General features: G+C 50.2%; 2 protein-coding genes across 2 annotated transcripts; both read left to right on the forward strand.

Moving 5' to 3' along the window:
* Nucleotides 1–6,468: 6,468 nt before the first annotated feature.
* Nucleotides 6,469–9,959, forward strand: LOC100897352 (7-dehydrocholesterol reductase). The gene is made up of 7 exons (XM_018640655.1): nt 6,469–6,543; nt 7,329–7,498; nt 7,602–7,783; nt 7,868–8,110; nt 8,630–8,838; nt 8,931–9,119; nt 9,210–9,959. Exons 2-7 carry the CDS (start codon nt 7,346–7,348, stop codon nt 9,536–9,538), a joined length of 1,305 nt encoding a protein of 434 aa, XP_018496171.1. The 5' UTR covers nt 6,469–6,543; nt 7,329–7,345; the 3' UTR covers nt 9,539–9,959.
* Nucleotides 9,960–10,455: 496 nt separating this feature from the next.
* Nucleotides 10,456–14,929, forward strand: scra (anillin, actin binding protein). The gene is given in 9 exon segments (XM_003746286.3): nt 10,456–10,571; nt 10,957–11,213; nt 11,445–11,831; nt 11,927–12,162; nt 12,542–13,237; nt 13,338–13,660; nt 13,804–14,027; nt 14,106–14,316; nt 14,449–14,929. Coding segments are annotated over 9 exon segments (2,538 nt in total). The 5' UTR covers nt 10,456–10,556; the 3' UTR covers nt 14,638–14,929.
* Nucleotides 14,930–20,251: the final 5,322 nt, after the last annotated feature.

Here is a 20,251-nt window from a genome sequence, read left to right on the forward strand (position 1 = left end):
AAGCCATACCTCTTGAGGTATGCGTGTGTGTTGAAAGCGCGTCGGAACTGATCCATGCTCCATGGCGTATCACGGAACTTTTGGGGCTTCAGCTTTTCGCGTCGGATTAAATGCCAAAAATTCACGTAATGGCAGAGACCTTTGGCCGCGTATTCGGAACGAGGTCCCTTGTAGTTTTTAGCGAATTCAAAGAGGCCAAACGCTCCCGCCATATTACTCAGCGGGATCAACGGACTTCTGTTCCTCAGGTAAGCAACGTCTCGCCACCAATCTTCGAGCCAATTCCTGTGGTCGTTCGCTCTCTTGAGAAGCTGTTCCTGCAGCTGTCGGCCAACCCCTTCGAAGGGAATGGATGTTCAATTGAAATCCCGAACTTGGATCATTTTGATCGTCCGACATTACAGTCGAACCCGCTTATAAGAGACCTCTCGGGGAATTGAAAATGGTCTCTTATATCCGGTTTCTCTAATATCCGAGGTACGGTCTTTCGATGAAAAGACCCGAAACATCTCGTTCTCGTATGACTCGGATGCCGGTATCATGATCCTGTGGAGAGACGATCATTTTCGGAGCAATGATACTATCGAACTGGCGTATTATCTCATTCGCGCAGGTTCCGAGAGGAAGAGGAGTCATGGAAGAGCAAACAGAAATTCTACTTGAGACGGTTCTCTCTTATATACGAGGTCTCCAACATGGAACTCTATGGGGCTGGGGTTTGAAAATTGTCTCTTACATCCGGTTTTCTCTTATATCCGAGTTTCTTATAAGCGAGGTTTTCAACATGAAGCCCTATGGAGAAAAAATCGGGGAATCGGGATCGGTCTCTTAAATCCGGTTTTCTCTCTTAACCGGTTTTCTTATAAGCGGATTCGACTGTATATTTGTTTCGACGAGTCATTTCGAATAGGCTCCACGCTGCAGAGCGTGAGTCAAGCGAGTAAAGTTCCTCTCTTGCCTGGGTCATCACTCTCCCAAGTTCACAGGGTCATTTTGCACTCGACACCGATCGGAAAAGCTTCCATTGTTTACTTGGACTCGAAGCAGACCGGTCAATGGTCCGGGTTATCATTCGGATCTCCTTTGACCGATATCGGGAAGTCTTAGAGCCCGTAGAGTTACTATTTCGAGTGAATGATTACAGCAGATTGGTAATTGCGCTATCCTCTGCGATTATCAGGTCACGTTAATTAACCCCTTGACTGAGCGTTTCCTTTTTTTGGTCAAACCGCACGGCAGGGACCTTCCCTCATCCCCAAGCCGAGCCGAACAGAGTCAAATCACCCCAGCGAGGAACTTCGCACGGGGAACCCTCCATCCCCGGCGGAAATGAAGGCGTACATTGACGGAATGATTCTGTGTTCACTGCGGCCGTCAGTGGCTTAAAAAAGAACTCTAGGCTGTTGGGTGTGAAAAAATTTACAATGCAGCCCCAGCTCCTTTTATTAAATAAGATACTCCTTATATACACTCTCTCTGTATCGAAAAGCTGTTGTTTGGCCTTCACGTCATTCTTTCGGGACTCTCCCATTGGTCCCGATGGTCATGTAGCCTTCAGGGAATGCCAATTGAACCAACGTGGCGGTCTAAGCACGCCTGGTCGACTCCCTGCGAATCCGAAAATTCTGGTCCAATCTCTTTCATCTGTTATCAATCACAAGGCTCGTCGCTCAAAAAAGAATATGAGCAGTCCGCCCGAATCCGGTTCCGCCTCAGTTTGCTTCCCTGCCTTCTCGCCCATCTGCTCGCATGAGGGCACTTGCACAGTACCCGACGGTATGCTTCCCGAAATTTCTCTGAGTGAGCACGACTCATAAGCGAATCCGATTGCGCTATTTTCTGGGTTCTTTTTCCTCAATCGTTCCGTTTTAGCTTTGGAGTTCTCAGCCTTCCGGCCGTCAACGGATTTACCAGTTTTGGTATCGATGAATGCAGTTCCCTCTGCGAGAGGTGCGCGTTCTGATTCATCGGCTGCGGCGGCAGGAGGTGTCTGCGGTGCGGGCGGCCCCGCGGGGGGTTGGAGGGCCGCGGGGGTCACGTATCTTGGTGGTGCATACGGGGGGTATTTCGGGACAAGTATTGTTCCCGCGTCACCGTAGATCCAGCCCTGTCCTTCCCTGTAGATCGGTCCCCAGAGCTTAGCTTGAGCGACCTGATCTCGCGGGAAGCCCTCGGGGATGGTTTGATTTTCTAAGGGAATCGGCAGAGCCACGAAGTTCCACGAGCCGTCACCGTTCTGTTGTGGACTCAAACCGTATGAACTGAAGAATCCAGGATATCCAGCTGCCACATGAAATCCAGGGTTTACAAATCCGGCGTTCGAGAAGAAAGGATCAAAAGGTGAAGAGAGGAAGAGATTTTCACTTCTTCGGCCGCCCTGGACCGGCGGACCTGGGGGCAGCCTCTGCGCAGCACTTTGAGGAGGCGGACCGTAGAGCGCTGCAGCCTGCGGAGATTGACCAGGAGTTGGCACCGGTCCGTGAGGCACTTGGATCTGACTGAGAGCGGTCCCCGCCACCGTCAACAACACGCTCACCAACAACATGTTGACACTCAGCGTATTTCGACTGAAGTCGGCCTGTGATGGCGCCCCGTTTTTAAGTCGCCCTTGCACACCCTCGCCATCGGCGGAGAAAAAGAAATCCACTCGGTATCCGATCGGAGCTGCTCCTGCGGTGTCGACTTCGCCTCCGAATGCGCTGATCTCGCGACGCCTCTTGTACCCCAGCGGATGTTAGATTTGACTCGTCAGAGAGCATGATGTCGATTACGAACGCAAACTGTGTCGTCGAAAACCGGGCCGCAGGAAGAGAATTGTCGTTCATGGTTGTGATAGGTCGCTCGGGGCGCCGCAGGTGCATGCGCTTGCAGTAGCTGTGCGTTTCACCTCTCACGAAAGAACGAAAAACAATCGGGGAAATGTGACATCTGATCCACCGTGGACGGAAATGCCCAGCCCCATTTCGCAATTAAGATTGTTGAGTGATGATTGCATCAACATCACGTCTGAATTTTGCATGGAGACTCTCGAGGTTCCCAATCGAGAGGAAATGTATTTTCGGAATCAGCGAAGCGGTCACTGTTGTATAAAGTAATCGATTTCGAGCGACACGGAGCGAACATTCTTGATTTTGGATGTCGTTCTCCGCAAGAATTATAGTGAGAAAAACACTTGTAAGCTAACAGCCGAGGAGACTCGTTGAAGCATATAACGCCCAGAGCGAAGCGCCGCTTTCGTGCTTGGGTGTAGTCCAGACCTTTCTGGAAAGCAGAGTCGACTGACAGAAGTCGGTCCAAGGACGTTCGCGTCCCCGATGTAGATCTACATCTGACCAAGATAACGAATCAGATAAGGAAACTTTCAGAGATACTTTGTAAAATAAATTAAACACAGAGATACTTTGTCATTCAGCAACGATTCTCATCGTCGTCAGTGTATACCCCGGATCGAGGGTGTAATGGGTCGAAACCCATCTGAACTCATCTCTAGTTTCAACAGCTGAGCTTCGCGAAGGAACAGTCGCTTTCGATCGGGATCAAGGTTATTCCTACAACGCAACGTGTTTCCGGAGAGCGATAAAGCACCGCCGGTGGTGCGGCTTCGAGCGAAAATAATCCAGGCCTGCTTCACGATGAGCCCGTAGCCATGTTCAGGACTGATGGTCGAAGAGTGAACGTCAGGTTCGCGACAGTGACCAACGGCAGTATGTATCTGACTTCGATGTCACGAGCCCTGCTGAGCCTCAGGTTGGTGCTCGAGTCACCTGTGAGGCTCACGGGTAAGACATGATTTCCACTAGGGTCGTGTAGCCCCTATCATTCGATCAAAGACGAGTGGATCTGGAGAGTTCCGGCGTCTGCGCAGACATCCTCGGAATCAATGTCTCCAAGTTCTCTGTACTAGCACAATATTCTGTCACCAATGCGGCAGCCTCCGACGAGGGCGATCTGCAAGCGGAGCCATTCGCTCTTTTCCTCGCTTGGAATCATCGAATCGGAAGACACAGTCTTCCGATTGCAAGTTGCATACCCTTCGTGCCTCTAGTGTGAGCAAACACAATTAGGTACCTAAATGATCAAGAGTCAGGAGAAAGGCTCGATCAGGCTGTTTCAGATCGCATAGAGAGAGACTCCCTATGGAGTCCACCGGCGTCTGTCAGCTGAGAATCGTTTTCTTTGGGTGTTTCAGGCAGACAAACCTGATCTCGCCTGACCGCATCTGAGGTTGCGCAGTTCGCAGATGATGCTCCCCTTTCGAAAAATCACAACTACCGTACACATTCCCATCATGGAATCTGGCATGGAGGATGTGGCATGCGAGTCTCGGTCATGGATGATGCGAGCAAGCTTCTGGGCACGTATGGCTGTATCTTCATATACACAGTCCCCTTGGAAATCGATAAGTCCACTGTAGAGAGCGCGGGTGAAAGTCTCGATTGAATCTTTCCATTTTTGTGATGTCGGGATTGTCGGGAGGCCTTGAAAGCGCTGCTGGGATTTCTGGTTAAAGTAAACACGGTCGGTTCGTCGGAAGTCTCTTTTGTGTAGGAATGAAATCAGAACAATTCACTTAACTTGATCATTCGACCGGCTCAGCTGATTCGAATCGAAAGTGAGCTCAATCGAGCACCGATTCAGTCGCAGTCCCAAAATCTCACACCATGGGGTACGCGGGACAATTGGATCGCTCGCTCCGCTAGATGCACAGCCTATTGTTTCGCAAGAATCCTTCCGGCCTCTGAGATGCATACTCAATGCAGATCGAGTTTAAGAGGGACTGACACGGTTATCTGGGTGGGCCGGGCAACCGATATCGGACAGAATTATCAAAGAATTGAGATCGTAAATGGTCATCAAGCTTCTTGTTGCTCCATGCGATCGAGAAATGCAGAGTAGTTGGGGTCGACCGAGGAATTCAAAGACGATGTGACCAGCGGCGCGCACGGAGCGGAAGTCATATTTCCGAAACATTCGTGGCTCGCGGCTTTTTTATTCTACCATCAGAATCATAGTTGTTATATGATCCCTGAATCCCCTGCAGATCAGTTGCAGTACGGTGGTTTCGAAAGCAGTGTTTAATTCTCCGCGTCAGCTGGTATGAAATTGCTTTCGAATAGCTCAGACCATTTATACGCCTCGCCTCGTCTTCCGGTATGAACAATGCTCCAGAGTGGCTACATACGGAAACCGGAGAGGGACGAGGAAAGAGAGCGCAGGAGACTTTGAATTCAGGATTCCGTCGAGAGTGGATTCCCCACTTAAAATCTCGGATACCTACTCATCTGAGCACCATGGCAGCAATTTTTCGTTTCGATCAGAATAAACCCGGCTGGTCTTGTCTCATGGGGGTGAGCCAGTCGAAAACGCACGTCAGAAGTCTCAGCTACGCTTCGAGAATTGGAGAATCGGTCACGCTCAAACAGCCTTCCCTTATTCAGTGATCTGCTACAATATTCGTGATATTATTATAAGTGCTGGACGCTACCTTCACAGCTGGCTAGTCCCTTTCATCTCAGTCTTCAGATCTAAATTCGGCGTTCGGGTCGGATCCGAAGGCTCCAGAATTTCAGGTAACGCTGCGGACTAAGTGATTAAACAGAACAATGTAGGTCCCCGGTGAATTCGATGGAACATTCCGACTAGGGGCGGATTCGAGAATCCTCCGGTGTGGAGGGCGAAGCTTCGAAGATGACGTACCTGGTATCTGCTTTTGCATGGCGGGCTTACTTAGGCAGTGGATATCGATCGACCGCTTCCCCCCTCCTTGATCCGCGCCCGATACTGACGATGCCGGCCGAAGTTGAGCGCCAAATCGAGGCTCACGCACCGTGAGATGGACGGTCGAGCTTTCGCTCAAAGCTGCAAAAAAGACTCTCGGCGAAAAGGATGGGGAAGCGGAGTCAATACGGAGATGCGAAAGGCCACCAAGTAAGGTGAAAGGCCTAAGACAGGCAATCTCATCATCTGGTTAAGCCCATGATCAGAGTCAAATTCCAGATGTCTTCTATCGGTAAATACTTGTGGCGTCTTGTCTGCTTTCTCCGTAGAACAATCGCGTCACCTCTATGGATCAGACTCGACTCTCAACCACGCGATATGACGCTACGCTGGAATTCCCCCTCTGGCCCTCGCAGTGGCTCGAGCGATCGAGGGACGGTTTGGTGATTCCTTCCTCCTTCTTATCTGCAATCTTCTAATTCCCTGCACAATAAAGCGGGATTCCCCGGGCGCTCCGAAGGCGAAAAGGTTATTCGCAATGAGATTTGAATCCGCTTTTACGACGTTCATACCGCGCACTATTTCCGTCCCACTTCGCTTTCGAGAGACGGGACAGGCGAGAGTGAGGGCGACCATACTCTCCAGGTCCGCATGTGGGAGCCTTATCGTCCAACAGTCGAGAGCTCCTCAGTGCGTCGGAAATCATCTCCGCTCTTCCTCCCTGTCACAGAACTCAAGGTATTCATTCTGACTCAGGCCTAGAAAAGAATCGATTTGAGAAGCCGAACGAAGCGAGAATAAGACGCACGGACAGCGTCGCGCAGGGTAAGGAATTCTCGTCATGATGTCTACGCAGATCGATGCTTCACCAGGGAGCTGTAAGTCGAGTGCTCGATATCAGGTACCCCTACTCGGGTAGTGCATTCGAATTGGATAGCTATCTCTGAAGGAGGTGATCTTCGAACTTCGATGAGATGAGAACCTCATATCTCAACCACAAGGTTGTCCGGGAAGTTCATCTGCTAACTTTCGAATGACTGGGTCTCGGCAACCGTTCAGGGCAAAGCGACAGTTCTCGGCGTAGATGACGAGTCACTAGGCGAGCTTGGTCTCCATAAGCGAGCAAAAGGTTCAGGGCTCGAGCCGGGGCTGACAGGCTATAGAAGTGGCCCGAGCCTCGGATCGCGCTAAGTGAGGATCACAGTCATCATTCGAGATGTCCATGCGCTTGCTCCGACGAGCGAAATCGTGGTCCGTGAAGCGTCCGCCGTATTCAGATGAGCTACTTCAATGTCCTCCGAAAGGTTTTCGAGATGAGATTATTCGAATAGAGCAACCGAATTGTTCGATCAACCTATTGAGGAAGACGCTTTCGATTCAAGAGTCGCATCCCGGGCGAGGTTGTCGATCAAGAGGCCGGCAATCTCCAGCAGCTTCGACGAAAAAGGTTCTCCTTATGCATGAAAGAAGAGCTCTTCTGACTCTCAGCCACGAATCGAAGACATTGGAAGAACTGGGAAAATCACGAATGCCTGACTTCTCAAAGTTGCTCGAGTTTCAAGTAACGTTCGTGGAAACTTCTTCCTAATGAGGGTTTCTGGATATTCCAGGTCCATCTGAGGTCAAAATGATCTCATCCATCAAATATCACGCCTGCTTCACTATTTTTCCACTGATGACTCTCTTGAGTAGCCAAATAGGGGTTGTTATGTTGAGACATTACGTCGTCCATTGTCAAGATGATGTGTGCTTGTCTCTCACTGACTTACGTGAACCATCGGTGAGACTATGACCTTCGCTTCGGACTCCCGGCCAGAGATACTCGAGTGACCCCCAAGTGAAGCATCGATTCGGATGACTTCATATCTTGAGACATTTTCTAGGCGATTTGGGACTTCATCCTCATGTCCTTCGGTACGTTGAAGTGGAGTTGGTCAGCGATGCTTCACGTCATCTTGTTTTTTTGCTATGCGGGTGCCTCGACCGTTCTGCTCGGAGGAGAAGAATACAACGGGCCTCGCACTGAGAACGGTTTCGTTCCTAAGTATTACGCGAATGGCTTCAGGTGAGCGATCCATTTTCGGAGAACAGCCGACATGATAGCTCCGATCGCTTCGATATCATCAAATCGAAAATTTTCCCTCGGAAGGTACTACCTGCTAACAACGACTATGACGCTGGCCAGCCTGCTCTCGGGGCAAGTCTCGGCATGGAGCCTTGTGGTATCGCTGGATTACTATCAGAGTGCAATGCTGGCGTCCGGATTCGCGATTTGTGTTTTCCTGCTGATAAAAGGATATCTATTCCCCGGTGAATCCGATCACGGAGCTACAGGCAACATCATCTTCGATTTCTATTGGGGGACAGAATTGTATCCCAGAATAGGGAAGAGGTGAGCGAGCATCTAATTGGGGCTCCGAGCAATATTGATCCCATGCGATACGCGCGACTACCGATTCTCGACGGTGGCAGAAACCAAGTAAAAACCTCGATTTATCTTTCCTCTGATCTGTCCCAATGAGGTCTTGCCTCTACCGCTCATCTGAGACTCTTGGATGGTGCATCGACGGGTCGGTATTGGAAATTCCCCCTGGACTCCCGCGCTCGAGGAATCTCTCTTCTATCATACAATTCATGTTGAATAGGAACGCCTTCCTCTTTGAGTCCGATGATTGGAAGGTTGCTCATCTGATACGTTCCGTATACGCGAGACTTGAAGAGCTGAAGTGCGAATTCGAAGCTCAGCTGCGGAACATTCACCCCACCCTACGGGACGAGAGCCCATAGACTCGATGAATGAAATTGAGCTGCTCACTAGAACAAGGACCATTCGCTCCAACACCTCAAGCCTGACGGTCGCGTGATCCGTATAACTGCTCCTAAACTCTAACGGCGAATTCTCTTTGTTCAGTATCGACATCAAACAGGTGACGAACTGCCGGTTCGGAATGATGCTGTGGCAGGTCGCAGTTTTGGTTTTCACGTTCGCGCACTTTGAGAAGTACGGCTTCAGCTACGCTATGTTGGCATCTGCCGTGCTCCAGAGCGTCTACATCACCAAATTCTTCTGGTGGGAAGATGGCTACATGCAGTCTATTGACATCATCGTTGACAGAGCAGGTAATGATGCCGGATTTCTTAGGCGCTCAATTAGGATCTTCGATAGAGAGAAATTTCCCCATTAAGCTCATGAAACCTTTTTCTCTCATCAGGCTACATGCTTTGCTGGGGCTGTATCTGCTTCGTCCCGTTTTTCTACTCGCTCCCATCACTAGCCCTTCTCGGGCGAACGCCGCCGATGACGGCGACTACATTCCTAACTATTGTCAGTTTCGGCCTCCTCTGGATTTTCCTGAACTATTGGTGTGACTATCAGCGACAACTCGCCCGGAAAACCGACGGTGAGCTCGATTGTTCGAGGAAGAGTGAATTTGAGGTTTTCAAGTGGTCGGAGATATTTACGAATACCTCATTCGAACATCTATCTTCAGGAAAATGTACTATTTGGTTCCGGCCAGTTAAAGTCCTCCGCGCCAAATATATCGACAGCGAGGGTCAGCCGCGGCAGTCTCTACTCCTCGCTTCGGGATTCTGGTCTCTGAGCCGGCATTGCAACTATGTCTTCGAAGTGCTGGCAGCGTTATTCTGGACTCTGCCTGTGGGCTATGCGGTCGTTCCGTATGCATACGTGACCTTCCTCGCGGTTCTCTTGGTACATCGCTCGTTTAGAGATGAGCAGAAGTGCGGGATGAAGTATGGAAAATACTGGGAAGAGTACCGTCGGGCAGTTAAATACCAGATCGTTCCCTTCATCTGGTAAGCACGACAGGGGGCTCCCACGCTCCTCGAAGGAATCTCTAATCGACCAAGGACGATGCATTCGTCAGATAGAATTTTTCTGTTGTTAGAAGCACGCTTACGCGTGACTCCCTTCAAAGTCGGGTCGGGATGCGCGGCTTCGGCCATCAGTGGTGGGCCATGACGGACTCGCGCGGGTGAAGGTCCCATCGCTGATAATTAATCATCGCTTATGGGCGGAATGTATGTACATAAGCATATCTGAAGAAGATGAAAAGCTAGTCATGATGAGCCTCTCTCGATGGCGGAGACAGCCGGATAAAGAGAAAGGTTTTCAGGTGATAGAAAAAACTGTCTATCGATGTAAATATAAAGGAACTTTCACCAATGTTTGCTTGATCAATGTCTCGCGACGAAATTAAAGATACGTTGAAATCAAATAATGCGCGCCCATGCTGAATCATATAGCGAAGCTCATCCGGACTCCCGACGTGAACGCGATATCACGGGGTCCTTCCACTGGCACGCCGAGCGGAAAGGATGCGGGCAGCTCGCGCATTCACTCTACATAGGCTACATCGAAGCTCTCAAAGGGTCACGAGGTTGGGCTGAGCTTGGGAAAACTGGTCCGGTGAGATGACTCCAGTTCAGATAAATCTTGCGGGTCGACGGTCGCTCGGTTCATATTCTACAGAGAAGCTTCTCGCCGGAGAAGTCTATGATCAGGCGGTCTAGTTCGATACATTCCCTGGAACTTGGCCTCAAGATATCATTGCTGCCATCAATGAGAGGTCTGACGAGACGAGTGTGCGAGAGGATCGCAGATCATCATCCATGTCGAGTCTCTCGCGGCGGGGTGAACCGTCGATGAGGGAGCCCACGCGGCTTTTTTTGAATGGCCGCCATCTTTGTTTTCGATTTCGAAGCACTCGAAGCGGCGCCAGATCCGCGAGAGCCAGATGACAGCGTAAAAGAAACGATCGAATATAGTATTCCTCAGAAGTTCGTACCGCATTAGATGCTCACATCCTAAGCCAGCGATGGATTTTGATCCGGTGAGTCACGCTAGGTGGAACCAACGATGAGGACCTCTGTGGATTCTCACTGGTGTGCAAAGGGCGCTCAGTAACGTTTGCGGGGAAACCGTTGGCAAGATACCTCAACGGAAGCGGTGCTAAGCTCTCTGTATTCCTTGCTCCGACCGAGCGAAAACTTTGAATGATTGTTACGTGCTCATGGATTCGGAATGTTGCGAATGACCGGCGGAATCAGGCGCGGAATCAGAGAGGCTTTACTGCGAATCCGATTACTTATGAAACGGTGGTGGGCTCTGGTCCGCAATCTACTCGGACGGTTTCGTCTCGAATTCTTGTTCATATTTCCTCAGTTCGGTCGGAGTGCATCTCTGAGAGCCGATACGACTTCCCCTTCTGCTTTTAGATGGAAATCAGGCGTATGATGGAGAAACGCCAAAGAGAGCTCCGAGGGAACAATTCGACTCCGGAGGATGCCTTATCGCCGACCAAAAGACCCCGACAAGAGAAAGAAAACGAAGCCCAGGCAAATTCATCACCCGCGAAACAAGGATTCATGGCAAAGTTCGCCGTTTCTCCGAAGAACCCGAGACGAGAAACTGCGAGTACTCTTTCGCAGGCATCGCCTTCAACCAGGGCGCGTCTCAACGAAGTTTCGAAAAGGTGCTTAGAGTAGAGATGAATCGATTGTATCGGATGATGCTATGCTCTGCATGAGAGGGGAATGCATGTTGGTGGATGTGCCATTCATCATTTGTCATCGAATGTCCATCTTGATACGAGCTCGACTCCGGATCGATTCCGACCGTGAGTCGAATCGTTGTCCTAACGCCTTGAACCTTCGATGTGGAGAAGTCGGTAGTCTAATGAATGCCTCATCCTCTTCCGGAAAAGGTATGCCGAGCTAGAAGAGGACCTCCCTAAGCGGCCGTCGTCCACCTCGGGAGCTCCGACGACGCCGAAGAAGAAATCAGCACCGCAGCCTCCGGTGCAGACACAGCAGCAGCAGAAACTTCTGAAGAAAAAGGCCCCCAGTCCTCCGCTGCCCAACTCAGACGAAGCCATGGATACCGGAGAAATTCGGAAGAAGTGGGAGATCACCGAGAGGACAACCGTCACGATCAGTCACGGCGATCAGAATCGACCGGCGGAGGTCAAGGTTGCGACGTCCACCCGTCGCGTGGATCCGAGTGAAGCCGGAGTCGCCGAGAAAGCGAAACAGTTCGACAAGCCTGAACAAAACACGTTGGAAGTGAAGGCTTCGACGATCCCCAAGTCAAAGTAAGCCACGGAGAAAATCCGCTACTCCCTCCAATGACTCTCGAGTTCCTCATGCTCATTGACGTGCGGAATCACGGTAAAAAAATTATCCACAGGGTCGTACCGCGCGGGAAGATCGCGGACAAAATCTCCAAATTCAATGTCGACAATTCTGGACCTCGCTGTGAGATCGACACGAAACCCATGGCGAGCGTTTCGGCGCGAGCAAAATTCTTCGAAAAAGCAATGGAAGCCGATAAGAAGGCCGCTGATGCGGTGTACGTCCCCGTTAGTCAGCGAACGTCGAAATACAACGAGCAGTGCAGGCAAACTCTGAGCGAGAAGGTTCTTGGTAGGTTCCCGTCTTTTTTCTAATCTTTTGATGCCACACTGCACGTGCTGGTCCTCCTAGCGTTGGTTTCGGTTATACAGCCCGTTTTTTTCCAGTAGTACCTACCAAGCCCGTGGTCTGCAACACCGTCGTATCGCCGAGAAAGAAGGAGAATCCTCTCGTCGACCAAATCGGTCCGGAGGAGGGAATCAACGAGGATTCCGTTGCGGACGAGGATTCAGCTTCGGAGTCTTTCGATTTCGCGAATGCACCGCCAGAAACGCAGAAGGATCCAGTAGTTGAGGAAGAGAGGGAGCCAGAGCCTAGAAAGGTCAGCCAACGCATTCATTTTCTAGCTCTTTGAAATTACATGACACATCATGTCGTACGTAATGGGAAGCCCGGAAAGTCAAATCCCGACCCTTCTTGGTCTTATTATTCTTCAATGTTCCGTAGGTCGGAACAGTTTCGTCGAAATTGAAGAATCGGCTCCAAGACCTCATGGTCCATGGACACCGAACGCCAGACGAAACTCTCATGTCAATCAGCGAGAAAAGCGAAGAGTCCCAACGGCAGGCACTCGATCAAGTTGGAGAAGAGGCCGGAGAAGACGAGGAGTTATCTGAATGCCGACCGGACGATGAGCTGTTGATGTCGCCCCAAATTGTGAAGAAGTCGGAAAATTTCATGCACGACGACACCATTTCGAGAATCACCGGAATCCCAGAAGACGGTCACAGCACCCCAACACCGTTCACATCGTCCGAGGAAAATCTCGGAACTCCCCTACGGAAGACAATGAGCCAGTACCGACGAGACGAGAAGGAAGCTCAACAACGTGAGGCCAATGTCAAACGCATTGTTTACCAAATACCCTCGAACATGATGCAAGAGATTCGCGAGGGCAAAGAGGCCATGGTCGACGACGAAGAAGCCGTCGAGGCTCTGGAGTCCTACAAAAAGCAAATGGAGGAGGAATTGGTCAAACAAGAATCCATCATGAAGCAAACGAGCAACGCGCTCATGGTCTGCCAAGAGACCGGAGACAAGGGAAGTGAACAGCAGGTGGAAGCCGAGCGGCTCTTGCTCATCGCAAGTGAGTGCATTATCTGTGGGGAATTTTTCCGGCAACTCTCAAAGTAATTGGTGATCGGTGTTATTTCTGATCGATGGGGTCTAACGCGCCATTATTCCAGCCGAACGTCACCATGTGGCTCAGAGTGAGCTGCAAAGGCTGAATGTCCAGAAAAGCGTCCCGAAAAGTAGTGGAACCATGACCATCTGCGATATTAAGCTTCCGTACAAGAACGAATTTCTCAAGTACAAGCGTCAGTGTAACGATGTGCTGGAGAACACGCATTATTTCATTGTTCTCGTACAGTCGAGAGCCTCGTTGCTGCACACAGAGCTCGTTTCCACCGACGAAGAAATCCTTGGGGGATCTGTGAGTCTCAACCACCACATGGTTTTGAAGAATCTACAGGAAGGCTTCAGAGTCTTCGTGAAAGTGTACGCTGTGGTGAGTGCTCGCCGCCTTCGGCAACGACTTTCCATGGGAGAGAATGATCCGGAGGAGGGATCAATCTTTTGGTGATCATGCTATAGAATGATGGGAAGTATTCTGGATTACTTCATTCGTCCCCTCATTTCTTCGGATTGCAGCAAGCTCCGAACCGCAATCATCCCGAATACGAGGTCTCCATGAAGAAGAAAAGACGCGAAAAAGAGAAGGAGGCAGGCAAGAGCGGTGGCATCCTCAGTGCTTTCACACCGTCCAAGAAGAAAAATCAGGGGACTCCTCAGGTTGAAGAAGCGAAAATACGGAAACCCTCGTTTGGGCTCATCGGGAAAGTGACGTTGGACGAGAGTCTAATCGCACTAGACAAGTACGTTAGTACGAGCCTCATGCATGGAAAATGATACGCAGACGGTTCAATTTTCTGATGCGATACCTCACCCCGCAGACAAGTGCATTACTTAGACAACTACTTTAACGATTCACCTCTGGATGGTCGGATATTCATGAAGATCCAGCTGAACATGCCCCCGAAAGTCTCGCACTGCGGAATGCTTCGCTTGAAGGACTCGAATGGCTTCATGTCGTCGTACTTTGCCGCAATCGAAGGTAACCATCTAAAGCTCTGGAGTGACATGAGAGCCGCTGAAGAAGACCAGGTTCGTGTTTTTTCGTTTCTCATCGACAGGGCTGGAGGCGGCACACGTCATTTGTTCATTTATTCATTCACCTCGACACATCAATGCATTCCCAGTTCCAATCGATTCAAGGGTGGATTCCTCTCTTTTCAGGAGCCCATCCGATCGTTCGATCTCTCCCAAGCTGTCAACACCGTTCGGGTGGAGCAGAGCTTCAGTTTCTTCTACTTCCCATTGAAACTGTCGGGAAGCTCGGAGCTACAGCTACTGACGTACGCGGAAGACGAATCCAATCTTTGGGCAGACAAACTCAACGCGTGCATCACGAGATACTCTAAATAACTGGTCATCCGCCTTGAGGACGCTTTTGAATTATACGGTCATTTCTCCTGGGACATCGCATTGCATCATGCGATCAATCGATACAAACTGGTATATACACATTCTGATGTCGCGATACCGTCGTAATAGTACTCAATTTGTCAAGTCATTCGTTCTTCTTTCACTTGTGATTGTAACGAAGAGCACATCGTGGTGGAAAATATTCGCATATCTGCGGTCGTACGATTAATGTGTCCGGAGTGCAAGGGCTTCAATCAGCTAATATTTGGCGGATAGTCGACATCAATAAACTCATTTTACGAATCCACCGTATCATCGATATCCATCATCCGTCCCCCTGAGCAAGCTCATACGGACATTCTATCATGTGTGCATGCTCGCTTCCAGCGAAAGTGATTGAATCGATTTCGAGCTTTTGCTAGGACTCACGAAGAAACCCTCCAACGTCGTCCGGAACAACATATCAGAGCGACTCGTCAGACGAGCTAACATCGGAATTATCTTTTTCGATAAGCATGATAAGCTCTGGGATATCCAACATGATGAACGATAGCTCGAAGCAAAGAATATCGATATGGGACATGATTTACAGTTCGACGGTCGGAACATCATTTTCTGCGGTGATCTAAGGCGACTGCCGCCGGTGAATATATGTCATGAACCGCAGACGTCCCCGCGACTGCTCAGCATTTCGCGTCCTACGCTTCATTTTCAGTTTTCGCGGACCGTCGTGCGGGCCGTACTCGGTCGCTCCTTCAGTACATCTCGTGACACACTGATTCACTTCGACGTGCCTATATCTATGCCGCGGTTGTGGGTTACGTGCGCTCGTCACATGTATCGCGCACCGTTCGACATTCTACCAGACGAGTCGTATCTTATCTCTGGATCGCGCGAGCCCCGACCTAAGGATGCGGCGTATTACCTGGGATCGGCAAAGTGCCTAACATATGGCTCCCCCCTTCGAACCTTTGCAACGCGGCATCTATCGTTCTGCATTGTGGCAATCATTGGCTCATTATACTCTTGTTCTCCGCGTGCTGAGACGAAACAACTCGAAATTCTCGAATATTCTCCCCGAAACGTCTGCGTATGATGAGCTCGATAGCGATGAATAAGCTCTCATCGGAACGCTCCGCGGAGACGGGCACCGACGCAGTGCCATGGGCCACTCGGGATTCGTTTATTTGGAAGGGCCCGGAGCAACTTATGTCTAAGCATCCACGGTAACAGCTGCAGCGCCAGCAGCTCCGGATCCAAGAATTAATCGCTTCGAGCTGGAGAGAACACAATAATCGGATCCATTGCCACCTACGAACACCAAGAGACAATATCGCATCATTGCTCATATAGCCACCCGAGGTGACAACTGGACGCCTATTTGTGGGCGGACCGCTACCTTCCAAGTGCCGTCGAACTAGGGGCTCCGATACCGTCAATTTTTTCCTCTAAACATGGTCTACGCGATAATCGCGCATGAATTCCGGGGCGCAACATCCGACAGCGATCGAGACCAGTGTGGGGCAAATTTTCACCGTGATTATGATTTTATCGTATTTATACGCATGCGTATGATTATGACCGTAATCATACGCTTGAGTATGATTATGACCGTGATCATACGCTTGAGTATGATTATGACCGTGATCATAATCACACGTGTGATTATGATTGTAATCTTACGAATGCGTGTGATTCGTCGGCTGGGGAAAAGCTATAGGCAGGCTAACGTCTTCGAGCGGCATGCCGATCAGCGACCGTGGGGGTTCACCGTCAATGAAACGCAATACGTCTTGCGCATACCTCCACGGAAGTTACGTGAGCCTTTGAGAAGGAAAAAGGCTTTCTCCATACTCGATAGCGAGGCCTATGTCCGGCATGTGCTTCGGAACTTTTTTGGAGAACAGGCGAGGAATTACCGCAGAGGTGGGAGTCCGAATGCTGCGCGGTCTCTCTTGGCAACCCCATATGATCGCAGACGTTACGTTTACTCAACCGGTGCCGAAACGAATGATGGCGCAGTCCAGCATCAGTACTGTATATTGGGGTGGAGCCGATCTTTGGGGTCGAAGTCGATCAGGGAAAACTTCAAGCAGTCAAACAGAATTTCGAGCGCGCCGCCGTCGAAGCGGGCGAATCTGAATATGAGGATCGCTTCCTCAAACATAAGAAACGACATCGACATGCTTCATTCTAACGTCGGAGGTGAACGAAGTTGCCAAATCATAGTCTACCAGACGCGTGTTTCTTCTGATCTCAACCTTCAACGGATAGTCTCGTCCAGATCTCCGGAAATACGCCTCGCAGCGCTTTGAAATTCTGTTGAGCGGTTATCCCCTATTTGAGGTCGATTGGGTTAATTTATTAGAATCGCAATGTTCCTGGAAGTGTTACCCGGCCGTCTTGAATGGAATTTCACTTTTCATGGGGATGGAGCCGATCATGGCTCGGACTTACAAGAAAGTCATCGGATCCTCTGTAAATCGTTGGTACGAAGCGGAGAGACTACAGAAGGCGATGGATGATGTGGTGAATGAGAAAGTCTCGATAAGATCAGCCGCGGAAAAGTTCGGTATCCCTTACACAACATTGTGGGAAAACCTGCGTCGGAAAAACTCCAAATCCTACGGGGACAGACGGTATTCACTGCCACTGTTTCTCCTTGTGCGCAGATTGGGGGTTCCCGGTAGTCAAAAGCGAAATACGAATAATTGCGCATCGATACCTCCAGAGAAGTGGGCGGAGAGTGAGCGTCTTTAAAAATAACATGCCCGGGCCCGATTGGGTGGATGGCTTCCTCGAAAGGCACAGAGAGTTATCGCTGCGTTTCGGCGTCAATATTAAGCAAGCCCGAGCCGCCTTGAGCCGAGACTCCGTCTCCGCTTACTTCGACAATTTGAAGACATCGATCGAAGGCATTCCTCCGCAAAACATCGTCAACTACGATGAAACCGGCTTTCTAGACGATCCAGGCAGGCCAAAATCCGTTTTTCGACGCGGGACTCCAAATGCTCAAAGAGTCATGGATCACTCCAAAACTCACACGAGCGTCATGTTCGCGATTTCGGCCTCTGGTCAAGTTCTCCCACCCTACATCGTCTACAAGGCAAAGCATTTGTACGAGGCATGGACTGAAGGTGGTCCTGAAAAAGCCGTATACGATACAGATGAGTCCGGCTGGTTTAACACCGCCGTCTTTGAAAACTGGTTTCTGAAGGTAGCGTTGCCCTCCTTCTCTCGACTCGAGGGTCGGAAGGCTCTTATAGGGGACAACGTATCAAGTCACCTCTCAGAATTCGTTGTCCGGAAGTGTCGGGAAATGAGCATTAGCTTCATCCTCTTACCCCCTAATTCCACGCACATTTGTCAGCCCCTGGATGTTGCCTGGTTTAAACCGATGAAAACTGCGTGGAGACGGGTGCTGGAGGAATGGAGGTTCAGGAACCGAGGAAAAACTGAATTCCCAAGGCTGCTCTCTTCTGCAATGTTACAAGTCGGAAACAAGATGCAGTCTAATGCCATCGCTGGGTTCAGAGCCTGTGGCATCCATCCGTTGGATAGTTCCAGGCTCTTGAAGAGGTTCCCTAGCGAAGTAAGCGAAGTCCACGCGGGCTCTCTTTGGTGCGGCGAGCTCATAAACCACCTAAAAGCTCTGCGGGGAGGCACGCCAGAACCACGAAGGAAGAGAGGCAAACGTGTAGATCCGGGCCAAGATCTCGCAAGCGAAAACGCTGATCGAAACACGGGACCGGAGCCATCGGAACGCCCCAAGCGGTGTGAGAACACTGGAAGTCGGGCGAGCACAAGCGCGCCAACCTTACCGGAGCTCGCACCGATCGCAAACCATAGTTTCAAGAAGGACGATTACGTCCTCGTAAATCGTTCATTCGTCGGATGCATCCTCTCGGTCGTATCGACCGGCATTTTAAAAGTCAAATCTTTGCGATACAAAAGGAGCCTCAAACAAGATCATTTCGTATATCCCCAAGTGCCGGACATCATGTACGTTCGGAAGACACAAGTTCTGAGGATATTGGATCCTCTGTCTGAGAGGCGGGGCCGACTCATTTTCAATAATCTCAATCCTCGAGAAGAAGCTCTGTGATCATAATAAATAAAGAAAGAAATAAATGAATGAATAAGCAGCGACTCTTTGGAATGCTTTTAGGAAGGATTGGGACGTTTGAAGGTTTAGACGCGAAAGTGGGCATATTTGCACCGTGGTAGGCCATCAATATGGACTGAATATGCCGAATGTGCAACTAGAGATGTGGAACACCGGTTGATATCCGGCGTGTTCATCGCACATCCGGCATATCCACGCCACTGCATGAACAACATTTCCCTGTACATATATTCTGCGTATTATAGAGCTATCTTCTGCATGAAGCCTCGAGCTTTGATGATCCTCAAGCAAAGATCGGTTTCGCCCCATTCGTTGGGTGGGGCCGATCACTAATTGAGGTCGAGGTGGAAGATTCTCTCGCGAAGATGGAATCCTGCCCTCACTCCCCCTTGCGGATGGAGGCTCTAGCAGCCTTGTTTATAGATCCCGGAGGATTTCAAATCGGTTTCCCACGGTATTCCCCAAGAAAACATGCTTCTCGCGATCGGCTTCGCCCCAATCCACAGTACCAATCTTGAATACCGTAGATTGGAGCATGACATCAAATAAAAAAATGAACCCCATCATAATCATTGAGAGTCGATCCGGTAACCAAAGTGAAGAGGACGTGAGGACAAGCAGGTGAGTTATCGGTGACCGCGGAGGCGTCTCCTGTCGGAGTTTCTCGAAGGTCGCCGTTTCCCCGTAGTTTCATTCAGACATGCGCCTGGCGCGTTCGTCTGAGCTGACGGTGTTCCGAAAATGATGTTAGCTGATATGGGAGTAAATCACGGGATGTTTCGGGTGCAAAACCTTCACATGCCTTTTGCGAATATTGAGTTCGAGGCAGTCCAATGATCGCGCCGTCAGCAACGATCGATGCAGTATTCCGCCACAAACGCACGCGTTCCGATAATTCTTTTCGCATAAAGAGATCTAGCCGCGCGAGGCACAATATACACAGACGAACGCGGACATTTCCGGTCTTTCGGATGTCCCGCCGGGACGCATAGTGTATGATATGTCTGGCTCACGGCCTCCATCAACGTAGCTCGGGCAGAAGGAATGGCTCCCCTGCGATGAATTCCTTTATTCCGAGAAACGAAATTGTGCGAAACGAAATTTGAGGCACTTTGCAAGCTGATGTACTCAACGTCCAGCCGAAGGATCGAGTGGCTGTTCGCGAGGACCGACAGATAGCAAATTGACGGGAGAAGTCGCAGATCATTCCTGGTGGGAACGGGCGCAGGTCTTCAATGTTTCCGACGATGAATCGTGGGTACCCCCGAAACCGTCATCAAGAATGCATAGATATCAGATTTACTACGGAACAAACCAATTTGAATGGTCATTCTGATGTCGAGGGTTGTGTACTCGATTAGAGTGTCCCCTGGGAGGCGTTCTCTTGAGCTCGAAGAGCGACCCAAATGAAAGATGGGTCAAACTCGGGCAAGAATTCACGAAGTTGGAGACGGAAGGAAGAGATCGGTCGAATCCTGATCGAAATTG

The sequence above is a fragment of the Galendromus occidentalis genome, unplaced genomic scaffold, assembly GCF_000255335.2.
Source record: "Galendromus occidentalis unplaced genomic scaffold, Mocc_1.1 scf7180000077495, whole genome shotgun sequence".
Taxonomy (NCBI): Eukaryota; Metazoa; Arthropoda; class Arachnida; order Mesostigmata; family Phytoseiidae; genus Galendromus; species Galendromus occidentalis.

What these genes read in the sequence shown, in the direction of transcription:
- LOC100897352 (XM_018640655.1), top strand. Translation starts at nt 7,346, where the DNA reads ATGATCTCATCCATCAAATATCACGCCTGCTTCACTATTTTTCCACTG. An exon ending in TATCCCAGAATAGGGAAGAG is followed by an intron (nt 8,111 to 8,629) that starts GTGAGCGAGCAT and finishes CTCTTTGTTCAG; the next exon opens with TATCGACATCAAACAGGTGA. An exon ending in CATCATCGTTGACAGAGCAG is followed by an intron (nt 8,839 to 8,930) that starts GTAATGATGCCG and finishes TTCTCTCATCAG; the next exon opens with GCTACATGCTTTGCTGGGGC.